The 14,335-nt window shown below is 39.6% G+C and overlaps 1 protein-coding gene across 11 annotated transcripts in view; it reads left to right on the top strand.

Moving 5' to 3' along the window:
- Positions 1–14,335, top strand: part of SMARCD3 (SWI/SNF related BAF chromatin remodeling complex subunit D3) — a 111,650-nt gene that overhangs the window by 82,514 nt on the left and 14,801 nt on the right. For all 11 annotated transcript variants that reach the window (XM_074842696.1, XM_074842714.1, XM_074842723.1 and 8 more), the window contains 5 exons: positions 3,866–3,988; positions 5,873–5,968; positions 6,456–6,557; positions 8,497–8,658; positions 12,689–12,786. In XM_074842696.1, coding sequence (XP_074698797.1) covers positions 3,866–3,988; positions 5,873–5,968; positions 6,456–6,557; positions 8,497–8,658; positions 12,689–12,786 — 581 coding nt within the window. The remainder of the gene's footprint in view (positions 1–3,865; positions 3,989–5,872; positions 5,969–6,455; positions 6,558–8,496; positions 8,659–12,688; positions 12,787–14,335) is intronic.

Raw genomic sequence — 14,335 nt, forward strand, 5'->3', positions numbered from 1 at the left:
GCTGACATCTTCCAAGAGTGGACATCATGATGATAACAGCATAGCTGTGGGTGCTGAAGTTGTTACTCACTGGGGAACAGGTTACTCACAGAAGGGATTCAGACTGTACTCTTGGATCTCTGCCAGGATCTTGCTTCATCAGGTGAGATGGTAATGTCTCACAGCTGACAGGAGAAAAATCATGGTAGAGGAGAAGGAGCCTGCTGGTCCAAAGAAAATGTTCATTTGTAGAGCTATGGTTTTGATGTTTTGATAGATTTCTAAACGCATTTTCTTTAAATGCCACTGCTCATTACCACTCCTCAGTATTACCACTGTTGGTGATAAGTGTATGTAGGACAAGTTCAAGTGCCATTGTCTAGTTCCTGGAACTGGAAGATAAGATAGTCAGCCTCTCAGGATGTCTTGAGCAGAGCTGCTCCCAGATAGCTTTTATGAGGAGCCAGTGGTGCTGACAACACTGGACATATGTAAGGAAGAGATGGTAGTGGAAGTTCTAGGAAGGGCAGAAAGAAGATAAAAATGGAGCAGCAACTCATAAAGGAACAAACAGGAGGTGGACATGTTGGCAGCGGCTTCCGAAAGGTAGTTGTGGAGGCTTGAATGTCTCTGGGTCAGTATGGTGCTGTACAGGGGAGGACATGTTTGCTGTTCAAGTGTTCATGGCCAAATGCCTTTTTTTTCAATTTTTTTAGACTGCTTACCAGAATGTCTTTGGCAGATCTTGCTGCGCTCTGCAGGTCAGGTCTAGAGTTACTGGTTATGACAACTGTGATGGCTGACATCTGTTTGCTGTGTAGGTTCCTTTTAAAGGGTGGTGGCTCAGCTGTAGAAAGGAAGGCTAGTGTTTGTCGCATCCTAAGGTACACTTGGCTTAGTAGAACCCTCGGAGCGGGAGACTGTGCCAGCTGGAGTGCAGGGTAGGGCAGTCAGTGAGGCAAAAAGGATGAGGGACTGCCACCATTGAGTAAGAAGCTGGAAGAAAAAGCAGAAATTTGGAGTCTCCTGAGAGAAGACAATAGCACAAACACAGCTGAAGCTTAAGGAATAAAAAGAGAGGATTCTCTGTGTCTCCTCAGAAATGACCCTACAGAGTTTTCTGCAACCCCGGAAATCACAGAGTTGCTGGAATAAGAGCAAGCCTGAAGAAATGAACCATTTTCAAGGACATGTGAGCAGAGAAAATTTGGTTTACAAAACCTTAGTTATTTATTTGTTTATTTATTTATTCCATTTTATCCGCCAGATGTGAGTTTTCCTTCTCTATGTTCCCTTATTCTGCTTTGTGTTCTAATAAAGATTTTTTTTTAGATTTGAAGCCCATTTGGTGTTGGGGTTCTCTCGCAGCTGTGCAGTTGACCTATTTGACTGATTTCCTGATGAGTCAGAAGCAAAGATCTTTCTGTGGTTGCATTTGGGAGATAATCACTGCCCTAATAGTATTGCAAATTTTCAGTACCTTTGGGCCACATTCTGAAGCTAACCCCCCCAGTGCAGGTTATACATTTTGCTGGTTGGATAGAATGTCTTTGCTTAGCAGAGACTAAAGGCTCAGCATTCCACAGTACTTACAGGTCATCAGTAGTGTCTGTAACATGTTGGACTCAAAGGCTAAATAGTTTTTGATCTAAAATCAAGATATGTAGAAAGTAGGACAAAAGATAACTTTAGAGATAGCCATTACTTAGGATTTAATTAATAATTAATGCAAGTTCCTTTCTGATGAGAGTGTGGAAGAAGCGGACTGATTTATAGGAGTTGCAGCAAGGAAAGGATTAAATTTGCGAAAGAGAATAATTCATTGTGTGGAAGAAAACACTGTAAATTGAAGAAAGAGATGTGGGAGAAACAAACAAATGATATACAGACTCTGACTTTGACAGAGCAGGGAAAGGATAGGGAACCCAGCATGAGACCAGTTCTGAAATGTAAGCTGCATCTGGCTTGTGCATGACTTGAAAGAAAAGTGATAAGGGGTTAGCAAAGGGAAATGGTGGAGATTGTCAAGGAGAGGTATTTTGTATTTCACAGTGGAGTTAGTCATTGTTACTGACTTGGTTTTAGGTGGGCTGTACAGGGCAGCTAGAGCCTGAAAGCAAGGAGAAAAGAAGACATCTAAAATATTCAGATTTTAGTAAGAATGTTATTGCAGAGAATGATCTTAGTGATGACATGTGAGACTTTGGAGGAAACAGAGACAGCTCCTACCTGGATATGGGGAGATATGAGTAGAGAAGGAGTTTCCAGGGTAGAAGGGAGAATAGAGATAATGTCTTTGGAAATCAGAAGAAAAGGAAATGGAATCAGTGATATAAACCTGAAATATCAGTATTGAGGAGGAACTATTAAGAAAAAGCTGCTTACATATATAGATACCATTTTGCAAATAATTCAGGTGAGGATAAAATTTAGGAATAGTGCGTAAAATGTACAAGTTCATTAGAAGAGTTGTGAATTTAGAAATGTGAAGTCCTTCACAAGTCCTCCACACCAAATAAAGATTCTGGGTCATTAAAAAAAACCAATTTATATAATGAAAGAGCACTTCAACAACCAAAATCCTTTAGGAAAGGATGGAGAAAGAATATGGATTTCCAGGAATATTTTTCTACCTATCTGCCTGTTCTTATCTGTGTCAAGCTGTCATTTTCAGGAGTCCTGGCACTTTTGAAAATCCTGTTCCCTGTCAGTGGATTTTGACACTCCATTTCCATCAAACCTTTCTGTCACTGTCTTCTCTAGATTTGGCAAAACGCAGGCATTTTCTCATTCCTCTTCAGCCATACATCTCTGCCTCCCACGTTCCTCTATGCCATATTAGATTTTTAGTTTCCTGACCTGATGCAGGAAACTAAAAACTTCCTTCTCTCCTATATGTGTGTGTGTGTGTGAGTGTGAAAGCTTTACAAGACTACTCCTTTCTTATGTTGTATGAAGGTTGTTTTGACTGCATTAACTTGCCAACTGTAGCCTAGCCTTTTTGTCATTCTCTTATAAACAGACACTTGAGATTAGAGTCCCAAAGAAATTTTTGGCAATATCCTTTCTGGAATCCATGCATCAGAGTGAATGGCCAGGTTTTCCACCTGGTGCACGGGAGAGAAGGGCACTGAGAAATAACATAGCCATAAGCCAGTACAGTGGTTGGGAAACCTTAGCCTGTAAAAATGACAATGGGTAGGCGTGATTGTGTCTCTCACACACTGGAACACCTGGGTTAGGGATTGAAGCACAGTGCCTTCTTCCACTCAGGTCTCACAGCAAGTTGGAGCTGCAAGATGTTTGATTAGGGTGAAAGGCAGTTAAAGAGGCAGCAATTGTGTGCGTTTGGGTGTGTGTCTGTAGGAAGACTATGACCAGACTCTGCATGATGGTAGAATGAAGATGGTCACAGATGTACCTGGCATGTAATTTGCAGCAGTATCTGTATTTGTGACTGCCATTTACAAGTCTGATCTGATACAACTATGAAAGACATCCATGCAGCAAGAGGTTTGCAGCTGAGCCTTAGCAATCTAGCTAGGATCTAGACAGGAGGGCATAATATTGTGCTTTTCTTACAACGATTTCTCAAATATCTAATCCACAAGTACAGGATGTATAGCCTCATGGGCCTGGCCCTGAAACCTCCTGTTTTTCTCCACTTACGTGTATAGCCAATAGTTTCTGAAAGGAAGTTTCAGATTCAGCTCTTCAGTGTATTTTCTTATACATAACCAAATCTTAAATTCTAGTATAACCTGATGCAACTGTACTAAACATGCAGATTCTCTGCTAAATGTGTAACTATCGCCTTTCCTGTGGCTTCCTCAGGTCTTGGACTTAAACTGGATGTGTACTTTTCTTTTCTCTATTTGTATAACAGCAAAAGCGGAAACTGAGACTTTACATCTCCAACACATTTAATCCTGCAAAATCTGACGCTGACGACTCTGATGGCAGCATTGCTTCATGGGAGCTGCGAGTGGAGGGGAAGCTCCTGGATGACGTATGATTTACCTGTGCTTCACCGGGGCTGGCAAGGACCTAGGGATTGTCCTGTGGGGTGGTGGACTTTACTGGGGACACCAACTCAGATGAGACATCTCTGAATGTCAGCATTGGCTTGTTGATGCTGGGAAGGTCCCAAGTCCAGCCAGAGGGAGGGATAAGGCCATAATGGTAATATTGGGGAGGGGCAGGGAGGGCAGCAGGAAATGGAGCAGACCTGAGGACAGGACAGGTAGGAGGAGGTGGAGAGAACAGGCCTGAGACAATTCCCTTAAAAGATATGGCAGGGTTCAGGTCATGAGAAGTGTGATAAATCAGGCCTACAGCAGGCGCTGATCCTGTGAAGAGTAGGATAACAAGGAGAAGCAAGTAGTTCATATTCCTAGGGAGGACAAGAGGATGGATGGATGGTCAGAGCAAGAATGGAAGAAAACTTTTATCATTCTGAAGTCCTCCGAAACCTCAGTGATGGATTTAGCTTTCTTCAGGGAAGACTGGACTTTCCTAATAAAGGTGTCACCTATTTGAACAGGCTTGACAAGCTAAGTGTTTGATAGGGTAAACAGATGGAGAACGTGCATGTATGGAGAGGGCAAGGCTTTCAAGGCATGTCCGTCTGTCTGGAGATAACTACATGAATCAGAATCATAATCTTACTGGAGGATGAAGGGGTGACAAAGTGCAATGTCTAGAAATTGAAGTTAGACCAATTCAGTTTAGAAATCAGAGTATATATTTTAACAAAGAAAGAGATTCTTTAGTGAGAATAATAGCTTCTCAGTTACTGGCAAATTTTAAATCAAAAGGTGGTGTATTTCTAAAAGATTATCTGCATTAAATAAGAAATTCATTGAAATCCTGTGGACTCTATTCTATGTAAATAGAATAGAATAGAATAGAATAGAATAGAATAGAATAGAATAGAATAGAATAGAATAGAATAGAATAGAATAGAATCTGAAAGTCAGATCATCTGAATATAGACCTCCCAGTTTTTGACAGCAGGAGCAGTGTAGTAAACAGCAAATACCAATAATTAAATGGAAATGCAAAATGTAAGAGAAAATACTTTTACTTAGATTTACTGTCATGATAAATCAGAACAAGAAATTAGCATTCATCAAACAACCAAGCTATTAAAGGTATGCAGTGCCTTTAGAATGATAGAATGGTTTGGGTTGGAAGGGACCTTACAGACCATCTAGTCCAACCCCCCTGCCACGGGCAGGGACACCTTCCACTAGCCCAGGTTGCCCAAAGCCCCGTCCAGCCTGGCCTTGAACACTGCCAGGGAGGGGGCAGCCACAGCTGCTCTGGGCAACCTGTGCCAGTGTCTCACCACCCTCATTGTAAAAAAAGTCTTCCTTATATCTAATCTAAACCTACCATCTTTCAGTTTAAAAGCATTGTCCCTTGTCCTGTCACTATGGGCCTTGGTAAAAAGTCTCTCCCCATCTTTCCTGTAGCCCCTTTAAGTACTGGGAGGCCGCTTTAAGGTCTCCCTGGAGCCTTCTCTTCTCCAGACTGAGCAACCCCAATTCTCTCAGCCTGTCCTCACAGGGGAGGTGTTCCCTCCCTCTGATCATTTTCATGGCCTCCTCTGGACCCACTCTCACAGGTGACATATTCACGTTACGAGCCAGTCCTTTCCAATAACACTGAGAGTCAGGGAAATCTTCCCTTCAGTGTGCAGTGTTCCACCACTGTTGAGATTTTTGCGTCTTGCCCTGCATTTGTCAGAGGGAAAACTCAATTAGATTGATCACACTTGTGGCCTATATGGGAATTAATGTTCAAGAGAAAGAGAAAGCCTGAGAAGGAAACATAGAACATAAGTCAACATACTCAGCCTTAAACATTTCTGTTTCTTCTGATTGTATAGCTCAGCAAACAGAAACGGAAGTTTTCATCTTTTTTTAAGAGCTTGGTTATTGAACTGGACAAAGATCTTTATGGACCTGACAACCATCTTGTGGAGGTAAGAAGGTCGTGCACCCTTTGCATACAAACCTGATACTAGCACAGATAAACAGCTATGTGCCCATTGTCTGCTGTGTTCAAGTTACCTTGCACTCATTTAAGGTCTTTCCAAGTTTTCAAAATTCCATTCATTTTAAGAGCATTTATTAAACAGAATCTATATAGTCTAAAAACACAGATGTGATAGTGATGTAGTGCACATCTTAGAACAGAATGTATGAAATGATGAAAAAATTGTGCACATTTTTCCTAACAAGTAAAGCATGCTAACAGCAGAACAGATTGTGCATTAATAAGCTGAATTGTAAGGGCAAAGCAAGAAATTATTTGGGGTGGTTTTGGTTAGGGTTTTTTTTTTTTGAATTGCAAGGTCTTCAGAAGGCTTATACTTGTCTTCTTCTTGCATAGTGTATTGTACAAGATGTACCTCCATGGACACCAGTGTAAAAGAGACTGACCGTTTTACTTGTTTTTTCCTTTGGCAGTGGCACAGAACTCCCACAACCCAGGAAACGGATGGCTTCCAGGTGAAAAGACCCGGTGATGTCAGCGTGCGCTGCACATTACTCCTCATGTTGGACTACCAGGTCAGTGCACTCACTGCTTTTGGCTTGGAAAATACAGCCATTGGGACATAGTGCAACAGAACAAATTCGTCCTGTCACATACATCAAAAAACAATATACTTGGACTCAGAATCTCACATAGTCCATAGTCCAAACTGACAGATTATTTAAAATTTAAAGGGGACACATCAAGTAAGTTTCTATTATAGTCTAGCAAAATATTGTTCTTGGCACTATGATAATTACTATTTTTATTTCCCACCTGCAGAAGGAATATGAATTTCCACCACAGGCTTCTTAGAGAAGAGTGAAATAAATTGCACATGAGTTATGTGTGTGGTCCTGTACAGAAATTGAAAGGAGTGGTTCTTGCTAGTGGTAGCTGAACTAGCTGTGTAGGTGTGGCAGCCTGTTTTTCAGAGCAGACCGCACAGCTTTCCTGTTTTGTTAAATTTGGATTACATTGTCACCCTAATCTGGTATAAAACAACACTGCCCTACATGGGTTAGACTTGCCGTTACTCTTAGGCCTTGTTAGGCATTCCTGCTTCCTCTCTTTTGTCAGTATTAGTTCTGTTGTAGTAGTATTTGTGGGCTGAGCACAAACGAGTCAGGGAACTGATCCATTTGAAAGCTAACAAAACTTACTTTCAAATCAATTCCCTGATCCCAGTCACAGGAAACAAACCAATAGGCAAAAATTAGGTTATACTGCCTTGAGATAGAATATAAAAGAGGTTCCTGGGCAGTTTCAGACTGTTGCTGTTGTAAGCTCTTGTAAGGCTAAGCTGCTTCAAAAAAACACTTTCCTTTCAGTTGCGGGTGTGCACTGCTACAGCCTCCATACTCTTGGCACGCATGATGGAGATGTGCCGTTGTGGAACTCAGTAATCTGACTGAAACCATCCCTGAAAGAAATGTTGCTGTCTTAAGAAAATTGATAAAAATGCACTGCTGAGAGGAGATGAGATTTCCCTTTTCAATGGCAGTTCAGTCTCAGATACATTTTGATTGTATAACTTAAAGAACTCATTCTGTGCCATTCTCTTTCCCCTCCATGCAAATAACATCTATCAAGGATAAAGACATTTAACAGAGAGAAAATGTTACTAATTTTAGGGAGTGTATGAGCTAACTGAAATGCTGATATAGCCAGTGAGAACCTTTACTATTAAGACAATATAATGATGTTTGTTGTGCTCACATTATTATAAATTTATGCTTTAAAATAGATGTTCTCTTATACTTAAGTCTTGATTTGTTATTGGGTGTCCTGGCACCCAACAGAGTAATCCTTGCCTAATAATGTGGCAAATATTAAACTTGAGTATGGGTACACACTTGAAGAGGCACCAAATTCCAGAGTATCCAAGGAACATATATTACTGGAGATGCAGAACAGGGTAGTTGAAGAGTTGTATCGCAGAGGTCAAGAGAAGTAAATTTTCTGGTATGCAGCAGAATGGTGGGAATGTGCCTGAAAAACAGAGTTCCAAGGTACTTTGTTGATGTGAGGCAACTGAACAGTTATTAGCAACAGTAGAAGCATCGTCATGACTTCGTTCTCTCTTTTTGTGGTTAAACTCCAGTAGGTCAGGGGAAGGACCATTCTTTTTCTTCTCCCACTCCCTAAAGTCAAATTATACATCCATGTTGAAAAGGAAAATTTTTTCCTGAGTCTGCATGCAAGTTGTTATTATCTAAAGCATGTGATACAGATAGTCTGTGTGCACAGCACGTGTAAAGTGTCCCTCTTCCTTTCCAGACCCTAGGCATAGTTCTTCCAGAGCACCAACAGTGGTACACATCTGAGCATCTTGTATTTTTGCAATCTCTGCCACTGCATGGGGTGCTTCTCCTGAGGAACAGAGTCCCTTGAGAATTAAAGCTGAAACTTCACAGCTGTGTATTTATCTGCGCTTCTCTCTATTGCCATTGCCATCTCCTCTTTCTGTTACAGCCTCCACAGTTTAAACTGGACCCGAGATTAGCCCGTTTGCTGGGGATACACACACAGACCCGATCAGCCATCATCCAGGCTCTCTGGCAGTACATCAAAACAAATAAGCTGCAAGACTCCCATGATAAGGAATACATTAACTGCGACAAGTACTTTCAGCAGGTAACTCCTTTTTGGACACAGTAGCTCTTCAGAGGCAAACTGTAATATTCATCTGCAAATTTTGAACGGATGAAAATGTCTGATTTTTATTTTCCCTTAATGATTTGCAGTATCTTCAGTACTGAATGGCTTTCAAGAGTCACTACAACAAACATAATAAGCACACTCTCCATGTGCCTCTGTTGTCAAAAAACCACATCTGGTGGTTCAGCACTCCCACATAAGTTGTGGCCTTTTCAGGAAGGAGGACTTTCTCTAATTGTTTCACTGTATTGATTTACTGTTTTTTTCCCCCAGTGTATCATTTTGTACTAAGGAATGTGAAATATCTACTGATTCTGATTGCCAAATCATATGTAGACCTGTTTTCTTCCCTTCTCTTTCCCTGTTTATGAAGGGCAGAAGGCATGGAAGATATAATTAGAAAAGCTATTTTTTCCTAAGTCTGCTTCAGATTATAAAATACCCTCAATGATCTGCACGATGTTTTGAAAGTAGTATGTTAAGACTTTTTGTCTTTCACAACGACCTCTAGAATCAACCAAGAAGGCCACTTAAAAGCATCTTCACCTTCTCTGTAAATATGATTATATTTATTTTGTAAAGTAATGTGATCTGAGCTGTCACTATTTTAATTGGCTTTGTTTTTCTGTAGCTTCAGGCTTACCTGATTTATTTTGAAAGTACCCAAAGGTAGAGTTTGTGACATATTCCCACTTAGGGAAAGTACTTGCAGTTATAATAAATGAATAATGTTTTAGTGAGCATTGAAAGTAAATGATGCAATGAAAATTGTGTCCAAGTTTTCTTTTTAAGCTTTTATTTTCTGTTACTAATTTACAACTGTTTAAAGTGACCAATGCTTGAGATAAACTTAAAGGCAGCACTGGGTTTTTCCACATTTGAAAATATAAAATACAACAAAATATTTGTGAGATTCATGGGTATTTTTAGGAATATAGAACCAAAGTGATCTGGATTATGTAGTCACTTTTTGTTTGTTTTTTGGATTTTTTTGAGAATTACAGCATGCAGTCTTTTTCATATATAGTAAAAATTCCATCTTTAAACCACGTAAGAATTTTTGGCAAAATTACAAAACTGTTCGCTCTGTTGCTTAGACGATTTGATTTCCATTCCCTATGTATCTATAGCCAGTTTAGACTCAGTTTTGTTTGTGCCATCCTGAAGAGGAAGTGGAAAAGGGGAGGTGAAAAACACTGAAAAATCATGAGCAGAATGGAAAAGGTGAAGGAGGAGTAATTATTATTTATTTTGGTAAATAATTAGAGGCCATCAACTGAAACTGGCAGGTAGCAAATTAAAAACAAACAAAAGGAATTGAACATAGTTAAACTTTGGAACTCCTTGCAATAGGACATTACAAATGCTAAAAGTGTATATAGGTTCCAAAATTGACAAACCAATGGAAAAAAAAAATCTTCGGCTGTTATAAATGCCAAGTAATTGCAAAGCTGTGGAGATTGGGAGATTTTCTGGGGGGAAGAACTAGTACATATTTCTCCTGTTCTTATATTTTTCCTTTAGTATCCACTTTTGGCTACTGTTGAGGGCAGGATAGTGTGGTAGATGTCTGATTCAGTACAGCAGTTCATACCTTACTTATGGTAAGCCTTCTCACTTAGATTAGTCAGATGAGAGAGTTGAGAAGTAGCAGATTCCTTTTCTAGAAGACTGAACCTCACTCCCTCGAAGAGCTGGCTAATCTGGAATAGTTTCATAAGAATGCAGTGCTTGCATAGATTTAAATCATAAATGGGATTGATTTGAGTGTTTCCATTTTTCCTTAAGTCTCTGGCAAAATTGTCCCAAGGAGCTAATCTTGCTTTCAAAACTGATGTTAGTGTATAGGAAAATTAATCCCATTAAATCAAATGAAACATTTCATGATGAGTTTTTTGGTTTTCACCCTAATACTCTAAGATTGAGATATGGAGGGTAAAGGAATTGAGTTAGGAATGCCTTCCAGTCTGATGATATTTCTGTAGACTATATAGTTTTTGGCATGTAACTCCTGGAAAAAATCATGGTCATAGCTGGAAGCACACAGATCACTTAGGGGAGCAGTACGTAACACATCAGTGTCTCTAGCGTTCCCTTGTAGATACGGGTCTTCTCATTTGGTATGCCAGCTTTTCTAAATCCTGTGCTGGTGTGCTTGTGGTGATATTTAATGACACAACACAGTGCAGACTAAAAAATGATCACTGAATGAGTTACTTCACACAGCAGAATTACTATAGGCATGTACGCTTTCAGAGCCAGTGGTTATAAGTTTAGACCATTAACTCCAGTTAAGTAGGAATGTGAGAAGGTTTAGGAAAATTCCATCTAGCCCTAGTTTCCAGGTTCCCACTCCTTCTCGCACTGTTGTGTGTCCTTGCTCCCGTTTCCCTTCCTAAGGCTCTCGTCTCTTGGGCATTCACGTTAGGAGTTTGACATGAGCATTGAGCCAGTGGTGACAGCAGATTGGATGGAGTTTGGTATGCAAAGATTTTGAGTGGAAATTACACAGTGTTTTCTACCAAGTGTCAGAATTCAGAACTGAAATAAAGAGTGAGTTGCAGACTCAGTAGATTTGGTTACTTCCTTGCTCTTTAGAAACTAGCTGGCTGAATTCCTGGATGCAGATAAGTCCAGCAAATTAGACAGATTTTAGAGCTGATGAAGAAGGGTCCTTCTCTGTTTAGAAACACTGTTTACGTCAGCTGGGGAATTTGAAATCCACTGTGTTACAAGCAAAAGCAAGAAAAAAGGTCCAAAGATATTTCAAACCCCAGAGCTGGCTTTTAGGTATTCCTGCTATCAAATTCCCTCACTCCAGAAAATGATGGATTTCAGGTGATAGTCTGTCTGAGGAACCACAGCATCCTAGTTGAACAGTCTGACTTTGCATGTCCATCCTACAACCTGACAGTCCATTCTTTTCAACCCTGCCTGCATCCTTGGTCTCTAGAGCTGCAAAGCATTCTTCTGTTTATAGATACACTACTACAAGTAGTATCTCTTGTCTATCAGGTGGAAATAGTTTCCCTAGGAAGCATTTGCATTTGTATAGAACTCAACATTTTTACAAATTACCTCCACATAACAGCACATTTTAAGGGAAATGTTAATATATAGATAGTTCGGGGGTTTTTAAAGTCACTTTAAATGGAATATCTTTAGAGAAAAGCCTACTTACCTATTCAGAGCATCAAAAATCCCAGTAGGGAAAAAAAGGCTGTAATAATTATATTTCTGAAAGCTCCAGGTGTAAGGAGTGCTCCTAGATTCATGGCAATGCACTGCAATTACTCACAGAAAATTTCCAAAAACTACAGATTTTGATCTTTTCAAAAGGTTGGTGGTTTTTTCTGAATTCAATACATACTTAGCTTCTGGACCACAGTAAAGAGAAGGTAACCATAAGATGTTGATTGGAAAGGAGTGGATCCCTTCCAAGAGGCTGTTTAGGTCTTGGTTAAAAATAAGTAAAACCATGTTGACTTTTAAAATTTTCCTTAATATTAAAAAAAAAAAATAATTGCAAATGGTTTTAAAATCCAAAAATGTTTTCTTGTATTTTTCTTTAGCACAAAATATTGCAGGAAACATGCCTTGGGAAAAAAAAAAAAAAAGCAGACTGTTTTATATTTCCTGTGGTAAAAAAAAAAAGTTTTCTTTATGATATGCTGCTGCTGACCCTTAGTGAGACAAGTGTTCACTTCTCTCCCATTATTGATACAGTTGATCCTGATGATCCATTAAAGTGGCCTGAGCCCTTCAGCAGCTAAACCAAAAGTGGGACACCTAAAATTGTCATAATCTGCTGCATCTGTCAGCTAGCCCAGATAGTTAAGTACAGCAGCAATTTGCAGGGACAAAAGTGATGAAAAATTTATTCTGTGCAAGGAGCCAGAATTATAGCTTTCAAAATCACCTTCCTTTTGAACTGTCGATTTCTTACTTTCTCATTTAATTGCAAGTTAGGTTTTGGACAAGGATAACATGCTTTATTGTATTCCAGATCTTCGACTGTCCACGGCTAAAGTTTTCTGAAATTCCTCAGAGACTCACTAACCTGCTGCTGCCGCCAGACCCTATAGTGATAAACCATATCATCAGGTAAGCTGGTCGGTCCGCTCAGCACTGTCATGTGCAAAACACTCACTGTATAAAATACACAAACAGCTACAGTAGCAGGGACCAGAATCCAGTTTTTAATAACTTCCAGGTGAGTACCTTGGACTTTGTTCATTCTCTGTGTCATTCTGGTCTATATAATTTTGAATTATTTTCAATAGAATGGTACCAATTCTCTAGGCGTATGCAAAACAACTTATTTTTATCCCTACTAGAGTACCACTGAGAGAGTTAGTGAGGTTTCTTTCCAAAGGAGAAAGGAATGAGAGTTTGAATCCACTTAGAAGGGAAAAAAAGGAATTGAAATAAGATATTGTACATCATGGGCAATCATTGTAATCACTGAGTTATTATGTAAAATGTACAACAGTATTACAGTTTCAAATACAGTGGCCAGTCCATGCATGCTTTGTTGGGATTGGGTCAGCTGTTTGGGCATTAGTCTTATTCTAAGAAAGCCAAATAGTCAGAGATCTCAAGAGTTTTATGGTAAAGAATGTGTAGAGTCAGAGAAGGTCATTGTGACCAAGATACTGAGCTTCTGGCATCCTTGTCAAAACAGATGTATTTCTGGCATAGTAGATGAAATACAACTTTCAGCTATCTAGGGCACTTCCAGCACATGCCATATTTAAAGGAGAACTGTGTGTAGGGGGGAGGAGGATAAAGAGACTTTTGGGGATTGCAACCTTGCTGTTAAGATACTCTACTCTTTCCCAAGTTCCTCTGTGGTCTTGATCAAAACTCTGAATCTGGGTGTTTAAACATTATTGTTAATTTGAGCGTAATGATTTGATTTCCTACAGAATATTGGCAACAAATATTTCTGAATATGCTTAATATTGGTTTCTTTATTTAAAATTCGTAATATATGTGGTGAGAAGTTTATTACATAAGCTATAGAAATAAAATTTGCTTTTCGATTCATTTGAATATATAAAACAGAGTAATCAAAAAGCAGCTTGGCTACCATGCAAATTGATAGCTGTGTATATACTGTCATTGAAGACAACTCAGTGTCCTATTTGATTGACCAAAAAAAAGCTGAGGTTCTCAGAGATATATAGTCGTTGTCGGAGAAAAATGACAATGAACTGATGGTTAAGTTTCCAAGGGCAGAGAGATGGCAAAGAGGTTCTGGAGGCAGTATGTTTTCTGTTAGATCCAAGCTAAAGAGCAGGACCTTGTGTGTAGTACCATCCTCTGATACACGGTGTGCACCACACAGCGCCTGACAGCATTACACTGCTCTGACATAATGCTGTGGAAAGGGGAAGAATTAATTTCCTGACAATAGGGAATACTTTGCAATAGAGTCTTTGCAGTCTCAAGCTAAGCTAGAATAAATCTGGAAGTCTGGCACTGAATTTAAAGGAAGTGAGTAATTTTTAGACTCATGAAATCACAAAATACTGTACAGTAGAAGGCATCACAGGTGATCATCTAGAGCTCCACACTCCCAACTCAAAGCAGGTTCAAATTATATCAGGGTGCTTAGGGGCCTAGTCCAGTTGAGCTTTAAACAGACTCT

The sequence above is a fragment of the Strix aluco genome, chromosome 1 (assembly GCF_031877795.1).
Source record: "Strix aluco isolate bStrAlu1 chromosome 1, bStrAlu1.hap1, whole genome shotgun sequence".
Taxonomy (NCBI): Eukaryota; Metazoa; Chordata; class Aves; order Strigiformes; family Strigidae; genus Strix; species Strix aluco.